Genomic DNA, 23,418 nt, shown 5'->3' on the forward strand with positions numbered 1-23,418 from the left:
AACAGTATAAAGGAAAATATTGTTTATGTTTAAAGAATGAAATCAAAAATCACAAATCAATGTATTCTTATCTGTTTTCTTTACTTCTTGATTAATGTTTTAAGAGTCTATTAATGATTAATGTTTTAAGAATCTCAAGGGCCGGGTAAAGCGGGTGTGTGGCCAAGAAAATATATATATCTGCAGATAAAAATAGTTAAAAAAGTTCTTATAAATGTATGTCCTAAAATGCTTCCTTTCAGAGATACAGGGTGTAGAAGTTTCATTTTTATTTCTATTTTTTCCAAATAATTTCTGAAGTAACGTCAATACTTGGATGAAAATTGGTGCCTGGGAGTTTTTTGACATGAGAAATTTGATTTTGGTGTCAATATAACTCCTACTAGTAGAGGGCGCCACCTACATGTGTTTTAACTGTTTGAAGCATAATAACTTTTTGTCTGTACCTGTATAAAACTACTGAGTGAAAAAATATACATCTCTGTGACTTTTTACGTAAAAAATATCTTTTTGTAAAAATCGCTACGAGCAACCGTTCTTAAGATATTTAGAATGGAAATAGACAATACATGTCATTATTGACGAAAAATAAACACGTTGAGAAGGTTATTTCACTAAAATAATAAATTTGGGAAATTTTTATTTTTTTAAATCAATCATAATTTTTTCTGCGAAAAATGATGATAAAACAGTTTCTATTGAACTTTTAGCACAAAAACATTTCAAATTTATGATTTCAGTCTAATAACTATTTAGTCAACATGTTTAATTTATGTGAATGATGACAGGTATTGATAATTTCGATTCCAAATATCTCGAAAACCATTACTCGTAGCGATTTTTACCAAGAGACCTTTTTCACGTAAAAAACGTCGCAAGTGTATATTTTTTCACTCAGTAGTTTTATACAGGTACGGACGAAAAGTTATTACTCTTCAAACAAGTTAAAAAATATGTAGGTGGCGCCCTCTACTAGTAGGAGTCATATTGATATCAAAATCAAATTTCTCATGTCAAAAAACTCCCAGACACCAATTTTCATTCAAATATTGAGCTTACTTCAGAAATTATTTGGAAAAATCGAAATAAAAATGAAACTTCTACACCCTGTATCTCCGAAACTAAGCATTTTAGAACATACATTTATAGGAACTTTTTAAATTATTTTTATCTGCAGAATATGCTGTTGAAGTTTCCGGGATACAGTTCGGACCACCCTGTATTATATTTCAGAAATCTGCCTAAGGCTTAGCCCGATCCTGCCGTGTTAAACCACACCTAAAATTCCAAACACACGTGCTTTGATTAAGGCTTGATTAAGGTTTGAAGAGCTTCAGCATTTGCCATAAAATAGCGAGCAATTTGTTACAAAACCATATAAATTATATATCATCTATACAAAAAACTTCAATCTATTTTCGTATTATATCATATTATCCAAACCAAACCAAACCAAACGGAATTTTAAATTATGTCTTTATTTTCGAGAAATTTTAGTCCAAACATAGGAAATATTTTGTTGATGTTTGACGATCCAAATCTTAAAAATAGAGAAGTTGTCTAAATATTTGCTACAATACGGATATAGTATAATCGTTGATCTTCAATTTCCTTCTTCATTTGTGTAAAAATATCTAGCCAATTTTACATAAAACGTTAAATGCCGAACGCTTATTATTAAGTCCGTTTCACTAGTCCGAAAAAGTAACAAAATAAGCGTTCAACATATAACATTTTATGTGAAACTGGTTAGGTATTTGTACACAAATGAAGAAGGAAATTAAAGATAAAGGTTTATACTACATCCGTATTGTAGCACATTTTTACACAACTTTATTTTTAAGATTTTGATGGTCAAACATCAATAAAATATTCCTTATGTTTGGACTAAATTTTCTCGAAAATATAATTGATATATAATTTATGTGGTTTTGTAACAAATTGCTCGCTATTTTATGGCAAATACTGAAGCTCTGCAAACCTTAATCAAGCCTTAATTAAAGCACGTGTGTTTGGAATTTTGTGTGTGGCTGTAAAATCTACAGGATAGCCAATATTTAGACAGTTCAAAATGTGCATGGGATTTCCTGTTTCCAACGACAATACACCACCCGGTAGTATGTCCTCGTGATCACTGATCACTAAAACTAAAGATTCTTCCTTTGTCCACAGGGAAGTTACAGAGGGTTCAAAAGTACCGTGAGTTGCTTCGAGAAAAGAGTGTATGGTACTGCTACCCTACTAAACTTCTACTAACTCTACCCTACTTCTAAAATCAGGCTCTTAAACTAAGATAAAGAAACAAGATTTTTTTTCGGACTACCGTAGTAATCAATTCCTTTATTAAATATATTTGTATAAAACTTTATATAAAATATATAAAAGCCAGAGATCTCAGCACGTACTTCGCATATTCCATATTCATCCGTTCAAAATCATCATCAATATATTTCTCATTTCCCATATCTAGCTCCTTGCAAACTGTCATCCTGTTCAGGATGGGCTGCGTTGTACTCCAGCGACCTGAGAATGGCCAGTGGTATGGGTGGTGGGGTTGGTAGATGGGCTCCGGAAGGTTGGAACCCGTTCTCGTTGGCTATGTACGTCAGTTGGATGGGGGTATTGTCTGGAGCGGTGTACCTGAACGAACCAGCGGCTTCCATGGCTTCTGCCTGAGGGTTTCCGAAGTTTTTCACGTGACCTTGTTCGTCTGCGGCTATTCCATTTTCAGTTTCGTAACTATAATATTAAGTATAAAAATATTTTATTATAATAGTTTCTACGTCCCACTAGTCAACTCGCATACCTAACAATGTTGCCTTTTACTGTCGCCTTATATTCTTTTATGAACGGCGGAAAGTAACGCCTAGCTATAGCCAATTTCGCAAGAGCAGCTGTGGATCCCTTGGTGAGGCCGTTGCATCGAAAGGTCCCAGGTTCGTGTCCCACAAATATAGAACTTTTTTTATTTTTTTTACAGCTGTTTTTGTTTTTTAAAAATAGCTGCAAATAAGTAACAGCAACTAAAACACGCCATAGGCGTGTTTTGTTTGCCTTGGTTTGTCTCTCGGGCAAGTTTTTTTTGTTTAGATTGCACACAAAATATCCGACCGATTATCGTTTATGCGCGTGCAGAACTGCGAAATTAAGGGACAACAAAGAGCAACATTGTTGAGTATGCGAGTTGACTAGTGGGACGTAGAAGCTAGTTATTAATATACAAGGTACTACTATTATCGTTATACGGTTACCAGTTTGTTAAGTGCTTGCCGACTAATTTTTTCCTACTATTATTATATACTACATATTTTTCGAATCAAAATAAGTCTGGAGCTCAATTTTCATCAAAAACATGATGGTGAAAACCGCACATCGATATATGTTACCGTTTCAGAGTTACGGGGTGTTTTTCAAAAATATGTATTTTTAACAAATAGCTGTAACTTTTTTGCTATGGAAAATTTTGTATTTCTATCAAAACATTTCCTAGGCACCTTTTTACGTAGAATTTAATGGTTTAAGTGTAATTTTTTTAAACTTAATAATTTAAGATTTATCAACAGAAAAATTGATTTTTTATTTAGGACACCCTGTATATTTTTAATTAACTGAAAAGAACTTAAAATTACCTTTCCAAAAATATAGCACACTTGATATTTTGTTATAATCCCCTTCGAAACATAGAATTTTTAAAAGTTTGCTACATTTAACTAGTAGGCTTTGGACCCTTTATTGATGATATGCCCCTAATGGAAGTCGAAAACATATTTTTCCAGTAAGACGAGGCACCACCGCCTCAGAACGCTGAAGTTATCAGGAAATTTTTGCAGCCAATTTCAAGAATAATTGAATAGATAATCAGGATTCCAGCCGTTGGCCGTCGAGGCCGCCGGACTTAGTGCCTCTGGATCTAATCCGATGGATATGTCTGCGGAAGAATGAAGGCCCTTATTAAATTGCCCGTATGATCTAGACAGGAATTAGAAGTACTTAGGAGTTATGAAGGGGTATCTTTCACCCCCACTGATAAATTTCGCGAGAAATGTTCAAAAACGGCCCCGTCTCTCCGTAACAGAGGACGGTTGATATGTCGAATACCTGTAGCAAAATCTCATGTCTTGGTTTGCTATTTATTTTTATTATTATTAGATATAGATTAAAATGTGTTGATTTTCGTTAAATATAGTTTAATTTGTTATAAAATTCTGCATCTCTCATTGCAAATATTATTTTCGTTTTAATTGATGCTCGCAGCTAGAATTTTTTTTGCATTACAGCCGGCGCCGTTCAATATCTCGAAGGGGAATCGAGCAAAATATCAAGTGTGCTATATTTTAGGATAGGTAATTTTAAATTATTTTCAATAAATTAAAAATATACAGGGTGTCCCATATAAAAAATAAAATTTTCTGTTGATAACTCTTAAATTATTAATTTAAAAAAAAATATATACTTAAACCATTAAATTCTACGTAAAAAGGTGCTTGGGAAAAGTGTTCATAAAAATACAAAAATTTTCCTAGCAAAAAGTTAAGTTACAGCGATTTGTTAAAAATTCATATAGAACATATAAACTTACAGGTTATTTTAACCTAAGGTTGCTAACCGTCCTCTATTCCAGAGGACAGTCCTCTTTTTGATATCACTGTCCTCTTTTCCTTTACATATTGAAAAAGTCCTCTTTTTTACATACCAAACTTAACATCTAAAAATATTCGTCTATCGCCACAATGCTTTAAAAAATTGTTATAATCTGTGTCTTTCGCTACTCATCCTACTGGTTTGTACAGAAAAGTAAATGAAGAAATATTTATGTACAAGAAATATTTGTTGAAGCAATAAACATGTTTAACGGTTTAAAATGTTTATTTTGGATTATGTTTAAAAAAAGGTTTGTTGGAAATGGTTTGTTTTATTTCAACAAATTTTGAATTATAAATATTTTTTAGAAAGTAAGAAAGAACATTAATCACATACCGTTTACATAATTTTTTGGTAAATTTTCTGCCTGTGTCACTTTTTTACCCAGTCGTCCTCTATTTTTTATTTTGAAAATTGGCAACCCTACATTGTGTTTTTCATCCCTACATACATTATTCAAAAATGCAATAGTTACATTCTCGCATTGTATTAAAAAGCATTTTATGGTTTTTATTTAAATGTTACCAGTCAGATTTGCATTTTATGTCCAAAGAAAAAGCAGCATCAGTTTATATCTAAGTAATTTAAATAAAAGATTACCTAAATGATGTCTTGTGCACCAATAGAATATCTTAAATTCATATAAAAGACATAATTGCAATTCGTTAGTTGATTGCAACACGTTAAAAATTGAGGGCGCATCTCGTAAGTTAACAGACGTATCTTATGAACGTATTGCTAACGAGCATGTGAATTGACACAGACACAGATTCAACCGTAGAAGATAAAGATAAAATTTGTTGTGTGCGGCATCTCATTAACTAAGAGAACATACGATTAGCTCTTGGTCTTATTCACGTGCATGTAAAATAGCTAATGATATTGTTAAACATGATTCTTCATTGACTAACGAATTAAATGAAATTTATCAATAATAATTATTATTTTTCGGAAACATACAAGAAATTGCTTCATTTCCTGAAATATATTTGTTAATAAACTCTGGAACTTATATTTATCATATTTATTTTTTCATGTTTTTATTTTGAGAGTTAGAAAAAATATATCTATATTTCATATCAATTAGACTTTTAGTTACGTAATGGAGGGCGCGATTTTTAAATTCATAGTTCCCAACCCTGGACATATTCGGCGCCGGCGCCACGCTGACTAACTCGAATTTAAATTTCGCGCTGGGGATTCAGGTAGTAGGAGATAGACAAAAACTAATATCGGTGTCTGGAGCTCAATTTTTGTCAATAACGGGTATTTTTCAAAAATGTGCATTTTTAACAAATCGCTGTAACTTTTTTTTCCTATGGAAAATTTTGTATTTTTATGAAAACATTTCCAAAGCACCTTTTTACGTAGAATTTAATGGTTTAAGTATATATTTTTTTTAAATTAATAATTTAAGAATTATCAACAGAAGATTTGATTTTTTATATGGGTCAGCCTGTATATTTTTACTTTATTGAAAAGAATTTAAAATTACCTTTCCAAAAATATAACACAGTTGATATTTTGCTCGATTCCTCTTCGAGATATATAGAGTATATAAAAATTCGCCCGCTTTAAATAAGTAGGCTTTGAACGGCACCGGCTGTAATGCAAAAAAATTCTAGCTGTGAGCATCAATTAAAACGAAAATAATATTTGCTATGAGAGATGCAGAATTTTATAACAATTTAAAATATATTTAACCAACATCAACACATTTAAACTATATCTAATAACAATAAAAATAAGTAGCAAACCAAGACATGAGTTTTTGCTACAGGTGTTCGACATATCAACCGTCTTCTGTTATGGGCAGACGGGGCAGTTTTTGAACATTACTCGCGGTATTCATTAACTCAGTGGGGGTGAAAGATACCCTCTCATAACTGCTAAATATTTTTAATTCTTGTCTAGATTATACGCAAGAATAAGGGATCTTTATTCTTCCGCAAATATATCCATAGGATTAGATCTATGGGTACTAAGTCAGGCGGTCTCGTCGGCCAACGGCTGAGATCTTGGTTAGCTATCCAATTATTCTTGATATTGGCTACAAAACTTTGCTGATAACTTCAGCGTACAGAGGTGATGCGTCGTCTTGCTGGAAAAATATGTTTTTGTGTTCCATTAAAGGCATATCATCAATAAGGGCCATCCAAAGCCTACTAGTTAAAAGTGGCGAGCTTTTAAAAATTCTGTATTTCGAAATATAACAAAATATCAAGTGTGCTATATTTTTGAAAAGGTAATTTTAAATTATTTTCAGTTAAATAAAAATATTTAGGGTGTCCCAAATAAAAAATCAATTTTCTGTTGATAACTCTTAAATTATTAATTTTAAAACAATTATACTTAAACCATTAAATTCTACGTAAAAAGGTGCTTTGGAAATGTCTTCATAGAAATACAAATTTTTCCATAGCAAAAAAGTTACAGCGATTTGTTAAAAATGCACATTTTTGAAAAATACCCCGTAACTCCGAAACGGTAACAGATATTGATGTGCTGATTTCACTATCATGTTTTTGATGAAAATTCAGCTCCAGACACCGATATTAGTTTTCGTCTATCTCCTATAGAAAAGGGTGTTTCCATTTAAAAGCGTCGAATTTGACCCACCCTGTACAAGTTAGCTTAATAGCGGTAAAAAACTCATCGCAACTTTATTCGAATATTTTGAACGGGAAAGCAGTAGTAAAGGCCCTTTATGTCCCTTAAATGCTGTTAAGAAGGTGAGTTTTGTTGATGTAAATAATAACTCTTTATATATTTGTATTTAATTTATTTTTGTTTCCTAAGATATTTTGATTAAAAGAAAATATATAAAAGTAGCCAAGGCTGAGCCGGTCAAGCTTAATCACGTGACTAAAAGTTTATTTGGTATTAACTGTATAAACACATTTTCAAAGAAACTTTTTTAGATTCATCTTTTAGTCGCATGAAGAGTCACTTACAGCGCGGCGTTTCGTTTTTCTGACACCATTATCAATTTGTTAAATACGAATCTGAATTTTTTATTTCCTCTAAAATAGTGAACTAGTAAAAGAAGCAAATATTACAGTTTCTTCGGCATATTTCCGGAAACCAAAGATAAGTTCAGTAATTAGTAAAAGGATTATCATTGGGCTCATCAAAAAGCAGCGTTACCCCAATTTGAGCCACGTTGTTCATTTGAGAAAATTCAAAAAAAAAATGGTATTTAAGAGAATTATAAAAGACCTATTTTTTAAAAGTTTTAACATCCTGTAAACTATGCATTTTCTCACCCATGTTTATAGAAACTTTTCTTCATACTTTTTGATGAGGAATCAATTAGTACTTAGTTAATACTTTGGCTATTTAATTACATTACATTACAAAAATAAATAAAGACTGCTATTACACTTTAATAAAACTAAGTTTATCTCATCAAGGAGACCGAAGTCGACAAAATATCAAGAGGAAACTTTTAATCGACATTAAACGGTCTACACAATTTGTTGCTAACAATAGAAAAAAAAGTCGTAAAAAGTGGCGTACCTATACATTTTTTTGAAAAATATTCCAGTGATAACCCATATGCACGTATATGGTTAATATTTCCAAAAAAATCCTGTATGGGTATTTCGCCACTGCACTGCAAGAAAATCTACAAAATAAAATAATTATTTTTTGTAAACACTTCTGCGTTAAATCTAAACGGACGCTGCTTGTCAGAAGTTATGTTTACGGTAATACAAATTTGCCTAACAAAGCAAAAAAAATGCTTAACGTTTCGGAAAGTTATCTCTTTCCGTCGTCGTATAAATGTGTAATCATTTTTTTAACAGAACGTCAACGGTTTCTTGTAGACGTATCTGTTTTAAAAAAGTAAAGTGTTCTCGAATAGTTGATTTTAAATGTTTTAAATAGTTTTTTTCTTTATTCTTTGTATTTTTTTGCTTCCGACGACGGAAAGAGATAACTTTCCGACACGTTAAGCATATTTTTTTGCTTTGTTAGGCAAATTGGTATTACCGTAAACATAACTTCTGACAAGCAGCGTCCGTTTAGGTTTAACGCAGAAGTGTTTACAAAAAATAATTATTTTATTTTGTAGATTTTCTTGCAGTGCAGTGGCGAAATACCCATACAAATTTTTTTTTTTGAAAAGATGAATCCGCCACATAGGTATAGACATTTTTTATGGTTAATATGTATACCGACAATTTTGTAGCATTAAAATATGTTGTACTTACAGTAACTTTTACCCTCAAAATTTTATTCGAATCGCTAAAAGCACTGGGAAGAAAATCATAATAAATTAAAAAACACTGAAGACTGTATCTTTAATAAATGAATTTATTTAGAGGTCATTGATATTTTACTATAAACTAGCTTATCTTTTGTTTGTTTGTTTGTGTACCTTGTTTTTTTACTTTGTTTGTTAGTTTACCTTTGTCTACAAATTGACAAATTTTTTTGACAATAAAGGCATTTATTTATTTATGTATCTACGAGAAACAGAATCGGACGTTGGTATAAAAAATAAATCTTATTTACCACGATATATAGCAAATGTTTTTTGAAACACCCTGTATTGGTTACTAGCCAGTTATAAATTCTAAATTACTCACCTCCATTGATATGATCCATCTGGATTAGGGCCTACTTGCTCCTGTCTTAAAATTCTGATGAAATGTTGAGGTGATACAGGTATTGGTCTATACTGGGCAAAAGCCGACGCCACAATTGCAAAGATTACGATCTATTAAAAATAATTTTCAAATTTTAGAAACAATTAAGAATTTAATAAATGAGAAATAAAATAATAACTTTTAAATTACTGATTATTATATGATTACATATATGACTATACAGGGTCGATGATATGTATGGGACCTGTCGATTATTAGGTAAAATATACGAGGTACCGCAAAAAGTTAAATCCAAAAGTTATAGGGTTTTTAAATGTCTATTAACTAGTAGTAAATCTTAGTATACAGGGTCGGTCATAAACTCGTGGCACGTCAAAGTTTAATTTTTGTAAGTAGAACCCCCTGTATATTATTGCATATTCCAATTCTTCCTTCAATTCTAAGCAAAAATCGAAATACACAGTGTCGTTCAAACGAACCGTTTCCAAGTTATTGGCTTGATGGTCAAACATTAAAAAAAAATATTCCTTATGTTTGGACTAAATTTTCTCGAAAATAAAGACATAATTTAAAATTCCATTACAATAGGGAAATAGATTGAAGTTTTGTGATTACATTGATATATAATTTATATACTTTTGTAACAAATTGCTCGCTATTTTATGACAAATGCTGAAGCTCTGCAAACCTTAATCAAGCCTTAATCAAAGCACGTGTGTTTGGAATTTTGGATGTGGCTTAACACGACAGGATCGGGCTAAGCCTTAGGTAGATTTCTGAAATATAATATATATTTCTTTCAGCCACACACCCGCTTTACCCGACCCCTGAGAGCGACCCGAACAGTACAGCGTAATAGACTCTTAACACCCTGTAGCTACAAAATAAAGTAGAATCGGACCAATGTTGATATGAAAAATAAATCTTATTTTTACGTGAGGAATCTCGCCATGTTTTTTGAAACATCCTGTATAATATCTCTTGTGAATGTTTTTTTTCTGATTTAAAAATTATGTTAAGTCACTCAAAAAAAGTTTGGTATAATTTATTTAAAATATTACAATGAAAGGTAGGAGTAATTAGGAAATAACTTCAAAAAAAAAGTTTAAATTGGTTTTTCTCAAAACTTAGTTTTGTGAAAATTATAGTTTGCTTCTGGGGTACAAATTTGTAGTTTTTGCCTAACAGTCAAAATAGCCTCTAGTACAAAAATAAAAACAAAACCCGAAAATTTCAGTTTTTTTCGGGATTACCACTGAACTCACTATAACACGCATCTTAAGCCACCCTGTATCTCTTAACGTGTCCAATCGGTGAAAATATGAACAATTTAAAGAAATCAAAATAAATTAATATCTAAAGAAACTCCAATAAATCCAAGTAAAGATATTTAATCAATTCACTTTCTCGTCAAAAAGCACACAATCACATCACAAATAGATCACACATTTCTAACTCAAATACGAGTTTAGATCTTGTATCATCAACAAGAAGACACTCACCACGATATTCATTTTGGTACGATTAGATCAGAACAACTAGACCTCCCAAACCGGGTAGTCTACTTTATATAGTTCACAATAATTCTGAAATTTATTACCACAATAAATTCAAGCCTTCATCATTTGCATCTTTCCATTTTGGACGTTAATGCCAGCATTTCGAACAATTTTAATTTGCTCTCATCATCAGAAAAGGTCAAAAATGTTGTTAGAGACGATACTTGTTCATATTATAGGCGTGGACGGTCATGTTTATTCATTACACCGACCAATTGCGTTATAGAGATGCGGAATTAATATGCAACAATGCGCGCTGAACAATTTTCATAAATGTGATTCATAAATAAAATGGAGGAAGATGTTTAATAAATTGTTTATGGGTTGTGAGATGGTAATCGCGAGCGGTAATGAAGACGGTACCGTGATTTATTCTGGCCCACGTATTTGTACTTGTAAGGAGTGTGCAATTTGTCAGGGTCCTACAGATATTTAGTAGTCATTATTAAACGGAAGTCGCTTCGTTGGTAGGTATTTTGTCGAAGAAAGATATGAAAATGAAAAGATTGAAATTGAAACTTAACTTGAACTTGAGCAGAACACTACTTAACTAAGGTGTTATTGAAAGGTCATATTATAGGAAAACCTCGTTGAATAAGAGATCCCATCAAAAACACAGAATGTAAAAAAATTGCAAATCTCGCAACACAATTCTTCAGTGACTTAGCAGTTGCACGATATGATATTCCCTACTAATTAATAGTTAAGACCGAAAAAATCAATTAATTTCGTGAGACGATAATGCAATTTTATCGTCGTGTATAAAACAATATTTTTTTCTATAGCGAGTTACGTCTTAAAAAATATTCCGAAATTATTACTTCAAGGAATTTATTACGAGTAGAAAAAATATTGTTCTGGGTTAGCGTTGGTTTCTATGTAATTTTACAAATACATAAAACTGTCTCTTTAGTTGTCAGTTTTGAGTCAATATTTTTTATTTTCTCTTTCGTGTCTATTGCTGATTGAATTGGAGCCAGATATAGCTCAAAACGAAATAAGTAAATTAAAAACAGATATACAGGCTTAGGCGACAAACGCCATATCCAAACTACTTTCATTTAAATCCCGAATAACTTATGGAAAGGAATACAAAAATTTTCAAAAATGGAAGCAATTAAAAAACGTGCGATAAGAAATAAAGTTTTTATTAACCTATCCTCGTTGTTAAAGTATCATTTTAATCTACCCTTGCCGTTAAAGCAGGGCCGGCGGAATAGCCGGGCGACCCGGGCAGCCGCCCGGGGCGCCGGAATCGAGGGGCGCCACGACAGCAACTAAAATATTTAAAAACAGTAATCTAAACAAATAGTAACGAATATCCAGTTCAATAATTAATCGGTACTGTCAATTTCCACATTAACACATTAGCTATTACCACACCACATAGGGAAGAATATCTGACTAAACATTATTATATCCTAGATGTATCCTATTATAGTTTACTGAAATTATGCTCAAAAACATCCTTAGCACGAAAGCTTTGGGATAGTTTTCATTTCTTCTTTTCTATATGTTTTTTGAGTGCTCTATCCGAAACTGGGATTTGCGAATTCATTTTCGTGGAAGAATATTAAACAAAATTAAATAAAAAAATATAAATCGGATTTGTTCGTGGCATTTTTATAACTCAAAAGCTAACAACTTTTTGTAAATAACCCTTCTTTCTATAATTCTCGTTTTTATAAATTTTTAAACAAACTGTTTTGGGTAAAGAGACAGCAAAATTATCAGTTTTAGACTGACCGCTCAAAATTGCACTTTTTCTATTATCCACACCCTTTATTTGTTATTAATGGCTGATATGCCCTAAAGTTATATGCGGCAAATGTTCATTTGCAAGAAGCTGAAGAGGATCCCGATATCCTTATTATCAAAAAAAAACTTATAAGTTTGCCTCATTAATTAAATAGCATAATTTATTAATAGTAGTGGGAAAGATATCAATCTTTTGGTGGTTTTGATTGTTCCGGATTGAATATGTAGTAATACACTGAAAATGGTAGCAAAATCGTAGAATTTTTTCATTAAAGGAATCACACAAAGAAAAATTTCTCACAAAGAAATGCATCTCAAACATTGGCTGATCCTCATTTTGCAGCCGACAAAACTGTCTGATCATAATACTGATTCTGCACTAAAATGTAATTGTTTGTAAAAAAGAAAGGAACATTTGTGTAAATTCTTAATTATAAAATATAATAAAAAATAATGCAACTGCTTGCAATTAAATACTGTTATGTTTTCAAAGATCACTTATACCAGAACGAGACTGCCGAAGTTGGAATTCTATTTCTTATGCTCTATATACCGATGAATGCGTCTCAGAAGTTTCTCCCCCTATAATTTGTTTATTTTTAACACAGCCCTGGCACTATAGATTAAAATTTAAAATACGATTTTTTTAAGCGAAAATGTCCAAAGTTGACATATGATATGCCACTCTACTCAGTATGTAATTTTCTTTTGGAATAAAGTAGAAATATACCGAGGGCGCATTTAAAAATCAAAAGTTTTAGTCATTTCCGGTCAAACAGGAAGTGACTAAAAACCATTGAACACGTCAATCAAACCTAATATATGTCATATACTAACATACCAAAACTCGTTTTTTTATCTCAAAAATAAAAAAATTATAGGAGTGAGTCACTTTCGAGACCGGTGTAGAAAAAAAAAACAATCGCACACTAAGATTGAACGAAGAGAAGAATTTTGAATTATCTTTAAGTGAAAATTTATTGTTAAAGTAGCATAAATATGCTTAGTTTGTAGTTAAAGTATAGGACTGTATTAGAGACAGTGTGGTCTCTTTATAGATATACATTATTAATAAACTAATTTATTAAAAAATAGAGATCCGTTATCAAGCAGGGCGCGCGACGAAGTGAAGTCTTGACATCTCAAGACAGCATTCATCCTTGGACCTGCGCAGATCTTGACTACTGTGCTAACAGACTGAAGGAAAAAGAGAGTTATAATAACTGTTAAGGAGGTGTGGGGGCCAGATAGGGTACTCGCCCGGTCTCAATATTTTCCTTCCGCCGGCCCTGCGTTAAAGTACTATTTTATCTACTATTTTTGATAGATTGTAAAACAATTTTAACAGTTGCTATTAAAAAAAACTTTATTCTTAAGGGCACTGTTTAGATCTACTGGTAGATCATTCGTTTATAATTACGGTACTTAGGCCAGTAAACGTAGCCGAGTATTATATGTAAAGGTGGAAAAAATTAGTAACCAACCAATCTCAACGGGGATATGTAGATAATATGATCTCCTATTTAATCTCTCAAATGTCCCATTCGGTCCCAGTGGGGGAAGTTTGAAAAAAACAGCCACCATCCTGAATTTTTCTTTTTATTCAAATATATCCGTTTGCATAACTTTTTTCGAAAAAACTAAGGATATGTTTTTTCTAGAGAATTAAATTTAGAATATTTTACCCTCTATCATTTTTTTTCCTAAAATAAATAGTAATAGAGATAGAGCAATTTTTTACAATACGTTTTATAAATTTTCCAGTCTTTTTAAACCAATCAGCTATAATTTTTGCATTAACAGTATAGTATCAACCAAGTAGAAATTTAAGCTTTAAAATAATTAAAAATAACGTTTATATATTATTTATTAAATAAAATTATTGTTAAAAAATTATTATTAAATTAAAGTTATTAAATAAAATCTGCTATGACGTCATCCTGAGCGTCATTTTCGTCCTCAACTAAAATACAAAAGTTTGAGCAACTGATTCCGTAGCACTGACCATACTTTGGAGAACATTTAAGACCCAGTTTTCTACAAGAGCAATGTTTAGAGCACTGACTTTTTGCAATTGCAAAAAATTGATTTTAGTAGGTCAGGAGGCTCCACATCTTTTGTTGATTGAATAGGTGTCAGATTGCTTTTTTGACCTTTCTTCTATCCATATTGTAAAGGGTATGGGTTTTCCAAAGGGTAGATATGCGTTACCAATCCATTCTTGAATCTAAAAAATACAACTTATAACATTTCCTATAATAGATATATCTTTACAGTTACCTGAAAATATGTCCTGAGTAAATTGAGTTTTGCAGAGTTCTCAGTTGGAGGTAAATTAGCTAAATTAAAGATAGTCTTAAGGGCCTTGATGTAAAATCTTGATGTAATCCTATCGTATAGAGTGTATCTAATGATAATAATATAATAATGGCTTCCGTATATATAGCGTTTAATGCCTTGGGAGTAGCAAGGTACAGCTTGCCATGCTAGAACCGTTCGGTATACAAGGAAGGTAATGTGAATAGCACTACGCTTTAACCGCCTATTATTACCTCAGGATTGTGAATCCCAAGTACTCATGTAAGGCTGAGTCGACCTAGGTACCCAAACTATTTTTATTTTATTAAAAATAGTCGACTGATGAACTGCCGGCTGTAGGATTCGAACCCACTATCGTTAGATTGGTAGAAGAGAGCTGTACCTCTACGTCACCGTGTACCTATAGAGTGTACCAACTCAGAGTAACCAACTCAGATGAGTTAGTTAATATGTTTAATATAAAGCTTGGGCAGTGATATCGCTTTAAAAATAATTTAATCCTGAGTGAAACAAGTCAAAAATGTGCCTGTCGGTACTGAAATAAGATGACGATCTAACAAAGATGACTTGTTTCAGTCAAGATTGAATTATCATTTAAAGCTATATCACTGCCCAAGCTATATTAAACATATTAACCTGGGACCGAATGGGACTTTTGAGGGGTTAAATAGGAGATCATTATCTACAAATTTCCCTTGAGATCGGTTGGTTACTAATTTTGTCGACCTCAACCTCCAGATTGACTAGTCTAACTGATGTGCATAGTGTTTCACGAGATTCTCGAAATTCGAGATTTCTCGTCTCGTCTCGTCTCGATATCGTCTCAAAATCGAGAGACTGAGAATTTTTTTTCGAGACGAGATCGAGAAAATGATTTCGAGATTTTTTGAGATCGAGAAATTTTTCAAGCAATAACTCAACAGCTCATAAAAGGCTAGAAAAATGGAAATAAAAACCTATGTTTGGAAATATTTTCTAGTACAATGCTAATTTACATTTCTTTATTTACAATTATTACAAATAATAAAAAGATAACTTCCCCAAAACTGTTCGATCAGTCGGTCTTTTCAGAATAAAGAAATGCGGTAAATATAATATATTCTTGTACTTAAGGTACCATTTTTGTATAAATTTCACTATTAACTCCTATTGAGTTAAAGGAATTTAAGTAATGTCGAAGAAAAAAAGTTTTTCAATAAAAGACTGTTTCGAGTAAACAAAAATCAGTTTGTTGCACAACGACGTAAAAATTTTAAACTTTCGTAGGTAGCTAGGTAAATTTTAAACCCATATGGGGATAAAAGACTAAATTAAAAAATATAGGAATGGTTTTGATTTTCGCTTTTTATAACAATATATTTTTATTTTTGGGATTTTGGGCCAAAGTCTGCGGTTTTTTTTGTTACGCCTGGCTTTTAGTTCATACCATACCTATAATAGCTTTGTATTCTATAACGTATTTTTTTAACAGAAAAAATTTACCCTATCTTTTGGTACAGACTTTATAACATGATATTTTTTACTTTGTTTATTCTATATTTAAGCTTAAAGCTACCTAATTCAAAATTTTAAGTTTGTGACTCTTCTAAAAGTACCTTAAAATTTTATGATCTCTCAGTGAGTCAATGTCAAAATAAAAAAATAAAAAATAAAGGAATAGTTTTGATTTTCGCTTTTTATAACAATATATTTTTATTTTGGGATTTTTGGGCCAAAGTCCATGTTTTTTTTGTTACCCATGGCTTTTAGTTCATACCATACCTATAATAGCTTTGTATTCTATAACGTATTTTTTAACAGAAAAAATTTATTCTGTCTCTTTGGTACAGACTTTATAACATGATATTTTTACTTTGTTTATTCTATATTTAAGCTTAAAAGCTACCTAATTCAAAATTTGAAGTTTGTGACTCTTCTAAAAGTACCTTAAAATTTTTATGATCTGTCAGTGAGTCAATGTCAAAATAAAAAAAAAAAATAAAAAAAAATAAAGGAATAGTTTTGATTTTCGCTTTTTATAACAATATATTTTTATTTTTGGGATTTTGGGCCAAAGTCTGCGTTTTTTTTTGTTACCTATGGCTTTTAGTTCATACCATACCTATAATAGCTTTGTATTCTATAACGTATTTTTTTAACAGAAAAAATTTACCCTATCTTTTGGTACAGACTTTATAACATGATATTTTTTACTTTGTTTATTCTATATTTAAGCTTAAAGCTACCTAATTCAAAATTTGAAGTTTGTGACTCTTCTAAAAGTACCTTAAAATTTTTATGATCTGTCAGTGAGTCAATGTCAAAATAAAAAAAATAAAAAAATAAAGGAATAGTTTTGATTTTCGCTTCTTATAACAATATATTTTTATTTTTGGGATTTTGGGCCAAAGTCTGCGTTTTTTTTTGTTACGCATGGCTTTTAGTTCATACCATACCTATAATAGCTTTGTATTCTATAACGTATTTTTTTAACAGAAAAAATTTACCCTATCTTTTGGTACAGACTTTATAACATGATATTTTTTACTTTGTTTCTTCTATATTTAAGCTTAAAGCTAGGTAATTCAAAATTTGAAGTTTGTGACTCTTCTAAAAGTACCTTAAAATTTTTATGATTTGTCAGTGAGTCAATGTCGAAATTTAAGAAATTTGACAAGCGATAATTATTAACTTGGTAGAAAGTTATTTGACGGTTATTTCAAGGCTGTTACACGGCACGTGACATTACCACTTTTCCACTCGCTAGCTCGTGTACCACGGCTTTGAATTTTTACCCCAAACGTGCGTAAAGTTTCACTTCAAAAATCCAAATTTTTTTTCGAAAAACTAAAAAATTTTTTTCGCGCAACGAATCTTATAGACGTGTTTCTGGAATGGGAGAGAATATACCGCCCCTAAAATATTTGCAGTATTTAAGACTTACCCTATATGTTAACAGATATTGCCTAACGATCCTGATTTTTTTGGAAAATATTAATAGCTATAAAGTAAAATACGAAGAAGAGTAATAAATTATAGAGTTATTAAATAATTACTGTCATTACGAGGTCTCGTAATATTTAGGTTAATCGAAACAATTGTCAGTGCTTTAATAATTGCAATAAATAATGTAAATTAAGGTACGTGACGCTTGTGGGCGATCGTAATGGTACAATACAATAATATGTTGAAGCACTTAATCAATCACATTCTAAGCGTGTCCAAGATTCGATGGAAATGAGATAAGAAAATAGGGGAGAGCTTAGAGAACAAAAATAATCTTTACAAGTAAAATATTTATATTAAAAATTATAAATGCGTCAAGGATCTCTGGAAATATATCTTAGACCAGAGCCATTCGCTTGACAACCAGATGAAAAGATTGGAAAAGTCATTACATCATTTCGTTAAATTACTGCACATTGTTTCTGGCAAGTGTCGCTTGATTTAAGGTTATTAATTTATTGATGGATATCAATCAATGTTATTTTTGACATTTCGTAAATTTCTACCAAAAGTTTTTACACATTGTTGACTACACAAAATTATAAATTGATTGCATTAGGTTAGGTTAAGTTAGGTTAGGTATAATTATGATGGGGTTTGAGATTAGTGTTGCACAAGACAAGAATTCTTGTCTTAAAAATCAATTTCTTGTCTTGTCTTGAAATTCAAGACAAGAAATTTTCAAAGTCTTGTCTTGCAGATTTCTTGAATGGCAAAGTCTTGTCTTGCAAGACTCTTGAAATTTCTTGTCTTGAAAAATTTTACATTCTAACAAAAAGGTAATAATATTTCTATATTTTATTTCATAGAAAGCGTCGTAAACAAAATGTAATACGGAAAAATTAACAACAACAATGCTAATTTTAGTAAAAAAAAATCTTAACGGACCTCAAACGAACTACGTCAACTCGCCCGTTTGACGAAACAGGAGCCATTACCAAAAAAAAGCTGAATAAGAATAAGTAAGATTAAGTTCATTTTTTAGTTCTAGTTGTTAATTCTTGTTAGAGTATTATATTCTATTTTGGTTACCCGTTTGTTACTTTTATTTTTTATGGTATTTATTTTATTTTTTTATTATGGAAGATTGATTGGAAAAGTTTGGATACAGGATGTACGGAAAGGTCATGCTAGAGTGTACTATTTGCGCTATTTGATACTACTTTTTGTTCGCGAAGCAATTTCGTGCATAAAAAATAGTACCAAATAGCGCAAATAGCGTGCTCCACGAACCCACCATTATACCAATATAATTTTGTGTATAATACCAATTACCAATATACGGTGTACTACCTTGACTTTATTTTATTTCATTCTCAACTCTAAAACACTGGCTATGATAGACAAAAAAACTGGTCAATATTAATGCCGGGTTTATACAACATTTGCATAAGTCGTAATCATAATCACAGTTTTAATCATCGTCAAAGTTGGGTAACATAATTAAAGGCTAAGTTCATGGTAGATGTCAACAGGTTTATATAGGAAGTGGATAGTTTAACTTTTATGATTATGACTATGATTGTGATTACGACTATGTAAATGTTGTATATAAACGCGGCAAAGATCTAATTATCACTTAAAAAATGAATCATTTCTAACTTTCAAGAAATCTTGAATTCAAGAAATCTTGCAAGACTCTTGAAATTTCTTGCATATTAAAGTCTTGTCTTGTCTTGAAATTCAAGACAAGAAATTTTGAAAGTCTTGTCTTGAATTTCTTGCAAGAGTCTTGGTCTTGCAAGACTTTTTCAAAACTACACTATTTGAGATCACGCGGAGGCCTTGGGCCCATTGCGATACCCCTGTTGTACCAAACCTTCCTCTCATTCTTTCTTTGTGTTAAAGCACTTCCAGCTCTTTGCAAAGTTCCTGATGTCGCTGATGTTGGCTTCTGCTGCTTCTTCTAGACTCTCCAAAAAACCTTGCCCTAAAGTTTTAAAGCGTCGGTATCCAGTGCCGGGCAGGTGCTCTATGGTTTCTTCTTCCTCTCTGCATTCTCTGCAGTAGTCGTCATTGGAAATATTCCATCTTACGAGGTCTACCCCCGTGGGGCAGTTTCCAGTGATGACACCTACAATTTGCTGGCTGTATGTTTATTAATTTTTGCTTGTAGTTCTTCAGGACTTTTAGCAATTAGGACTATGTCATCAGCTAATCTTAGATGGTTAATATATTTTCCATCTATATGTAATCCTTTGTTGGTCCAGTGCAGTTGACGGAAGATTTCTTCTAATGTTGCTGTAAACAACTTTGGGGAAATCGCGTCTCGCTCTCGTACTCCTTTGTCAGTTGGGAACTCCGGGAACTCTTGTTTGATATATAATTACTATTTTTTTGGCTTCTTTGGTGTATGTTGGCAAGAGTTTCTACATGATACTTGTATTGAATAAAGTATTGACTTTATTTCGCTAGAGCTTCTATTATTGCCTTAGGATATATCGAGTCGAAAGCTTTCTCAAAGTCTATAAAGGCTATGGCTAGTGGAAGTTGGTCTTTTTTGTTCGGCTGATAATTTCTCTTAGTGTACGTATATGATCAATCGTGCTGAAGCCGCTTCTAAAGCCTATTCTTTGTTCTCGTGGTTGTGCAGCGTCTAGCGTGTTTTGCATTCTGTTGTTTAATATTTTGTATGTTACTGGTAGTAGGCTTATTGATCTATAGTTTCTTCGACATAGTTCGACAAAAAGTCTTCTTCTCTGCCTCTCTTATGAATTAGAATTATGTTGGCGCTATTCCAGTTCTTATATATATTCCCTTGCTCATATCTACTAAAATCCAAAAAATACAGTGACAGGAAAAAGCAAAATCAGACCTACTATTGAAATGTTGCAGAAGGTAGATCCTGAAGCAACTTGTGATACGAAAAAAATAGTTCACTTTAAGACATTTAACTTGCCTTTTTTGACTTTATTTAAACATATATCAACACTAACCACAACAGTGTTTCTTCCATGATGATATGATGATGAATACAGAAGATTGAACAAGTCGTTGCAATGTAACCCCAACTTGGTTTGTACGTTTTATCTTTAACGTTTTGTCGGCGCAAGCAAATCGTACGTTACGTCTTTGCGTGTGGACCCCACTTTAAGTTTTTTTTACTGATCTGTGTGGTATATCTCACCGAATATTCGCCTTAAGCCAAATTAAATAAAAAACGAAGGTATAAAAAGACTCGGCAGGTCGAAAGTGACCCATCCCATCGGTGTTTTCGTTCGGATTTTCAAGGTTCCAAGAGAAACATTAGTATGCCATACGTTTTTGCGAGTGATCATTAGGATAATGTTAATAGGTAGAAAGAAAAGGTCGCAGTTAAACGGATTCACACGATGAGATGGTTTGGAATTTCAGTAGAAAAAAGGATCTGCAGGTACCTTCGCAATCTACAGGTTCAGATTAATAAAAAATAGTAATAAGGAAAATTCCAGGAGTGTCTCACTGCTGGAATTACATGTATAGGGAGTTCCATTTTAGTTGAAATCATAAGGTATCTCCGTTATTAGTGAAGATAGAAGCGTGCGGTTTGCACAAACCTGTACCACTTTTTTATCAAACTGAAGATGCCGAAAACAAAATTTTCATATCCCTCTTCGTTTCTGAGCTACAGGGTATTTTTGAAAATTTTTCAATATGGGACACCCCCTGTATCTCTGTTATTGTTAAAGGTATCGAGAAGATGAAAACTGTTTGTTGTAGAACTTTTTACGTAGAATACAGTGGCGTAGTTGATACAGTGACGTAGAATACAGTGTTATTCTACGAAAATCATATTTTTAAAGATATGAACTAAAGTTATGTTTTCTTAAATAGAACACCCTGTATATTTATAAATTATATGATCTTGCTTGGCATAAACTTTTCAAAAATATATATCACTCTATATTTATTTTCACTATTTACTGGAATATTTAAAAAATTTTATTAAAAGATCATATTTATTAGTCGGCCATAATTATTGATAATATAAGAAACGTTAAAGAATTATTAAAAGTATACTGTTATCTGTCTCTTTTTTTATTTTAGGAGCCACTAATAAATTATTTATATATTAGGGAAACTTAACTCTCTACCGCTATTTGTAAATCTTAAGAAGCTATCGTACCGGAACTATTAGATATTCCTTTAGCTAATTTACGTGAAATATAGTGTCAGCCATAGACTTAAAATAAAATATAGACTGAGCATCTCATTCATAAATAGCTGGAACATGCGGTCAGACACTGTCTTGTTATTGTTGTGTTATTGTTTTAGGTTATAACGAGTGCGACACGAGCGATAGATAGGTTGTCTCTGTCGTAACGGTCGTTCCCTGACGACTCTGCCGAGAAACACAACACTGTCTTTCGTTTCTCAAGTACACCTGAACTCTCCGTATCATAGCAGGGTAATTTTTTTATTTTAATGAAGCTATAATTAAATTAAAAATATATCGTATTAAGTAACTTTTTTATATTTTATTAAGATTTAGGACAGGTTTTTTAAATAAAAGTTTAGAAAAAACAATTTAGAGTCCAAAAAGGATAAAAATAATAAAATACACGTTATAGAAGAAATATTATAATCGAAATTAGGTAATTTTTGAAATTAATAATAAATTATTAATTTTAGTCAAACGTTTACAACCCCTAATATTAATCAAAACAGGATCTATTCCACAGATATAATAGAATCGGCGACAGGGAGAGAAAAAAAATATGATTGTTGTATTTTTTTTTCTGGTTAAGTGATGTCTTATGTAAATTAGAGAAAACATAAATCTGTTCCATTAAAGCAAGGAAGGTGATAGGAAGTGGATACAATGAAAACTACATTTATTTAACTCGGTACTGTCTTTATTATACCGGGTGCGACTCAAAAGTGGCTCATTTCCATATTTTTTTTTATATTTTCAAATAAAAAAACAAGATTTAGTATGTTAGTATATGAAATAAATTAGGATTGATTGACGCATTCAATTGTTTTTGGTCACTTCCTGTTTCATCGGAAATGACTATAACTTTTAATTTTTAAACGGCACCCTCGGTATATTTCTACTTTATTCGATAGAAAATGACACTCTGAATAGAATGACACATCATATGTCAACTTTTGACATTTTCGCATATGGTTTAATTGTAATTGTAACACGCGGTTCATAACGACAATTTGACTCGAAATACCAAGTCTGTGGTATCAATATATTCATAAAAAAATGCTTTTTCCAAATATGCTAATGAGTCACCCTTGTTCCATTTGAAAAAAATTGACATATGTATGATTAAAAATACGATTTGTACATCTTTTAACCGACCTAGACAAGACACGAAACCTATTAGACGACCAAAACTATTTTTCCAAGGCTCCTTGATTAAAACTTAGTGAATTGAAAAAAACTGGATTGAAATTTAAAATAGGATATGTTTTTAAGCGACAATGTCAAAAGTTGACATATGATATGTCATTCTATTCAGAGTGTCATTTTTTATCGAATAAAGTAGCAATATACCGAGGGTGCCTTTAAAAATCAAAAGATGTAATAATTTCGGTGAAACAGGAAG

At 31.7% G+C, this 23,418-nt stretch overlaps 1 protein-coding gene across 1 annotated transcript; it reads right to left on the reverse strand.

Moving 5' to 3' along the window:
- Positions 1–2,318: 2,318 nt before the first annotated feature.
- LOC115880449 (endocuticle structural glycoprotein SgAbd-8-like) lies at positions 2,319–10,914 on the reverse strand. The gene is made up of 3 exons (XM_030897654.1): positions 10,760–10,914; positions 9,237–9,367; positions 2,319–2,739 (listed from the first exon to the last, which is right to left on the reverse strand). The coding sequence occupies exons 1-3, from the start codon at positions 10,769–10,771 to the stop codon at positions 2,454–2,456; spliced, it is 429 nt and encodes a 142-aa protein (XP_030753514.1). The 5' UTR covers positions 10,772–10,914; the 3' UTR covers positions 2,319–2,453.
- Between the last annotated feature and the right edge of the window lie 12,504 nt (positions 10,915–23,418).

The sequence above is a fragment of the Sitophilus oryzae genome, unplaced genomic scaffold, assembly GCF_002938485.1.
Source record: "Sitophilus oryzae breed Bouriz unplaced genomic scaffold, Soryzae_2.0 scaffold_1624_pilon_pilon, whole genome shotgun sequence".
NCBI lineage: Eukaryota > Metazoa > Arthropoda > Insecta > Coleoptera > Curculionidae > Sitophilus > Sitophilus oryzae.

Bases quoted from the DNA above. Each gene is read 5' to 3' on its own strand.
- LOC115880449 (XM_030897654.1), bottom strand. The intron at 2,740-9,236 runs GTGAGTAATTTA...TTAATATTATAG, and splicing joins GATGGATCATATCAATGGAG to TTACGAAACTGAAAATGGAA.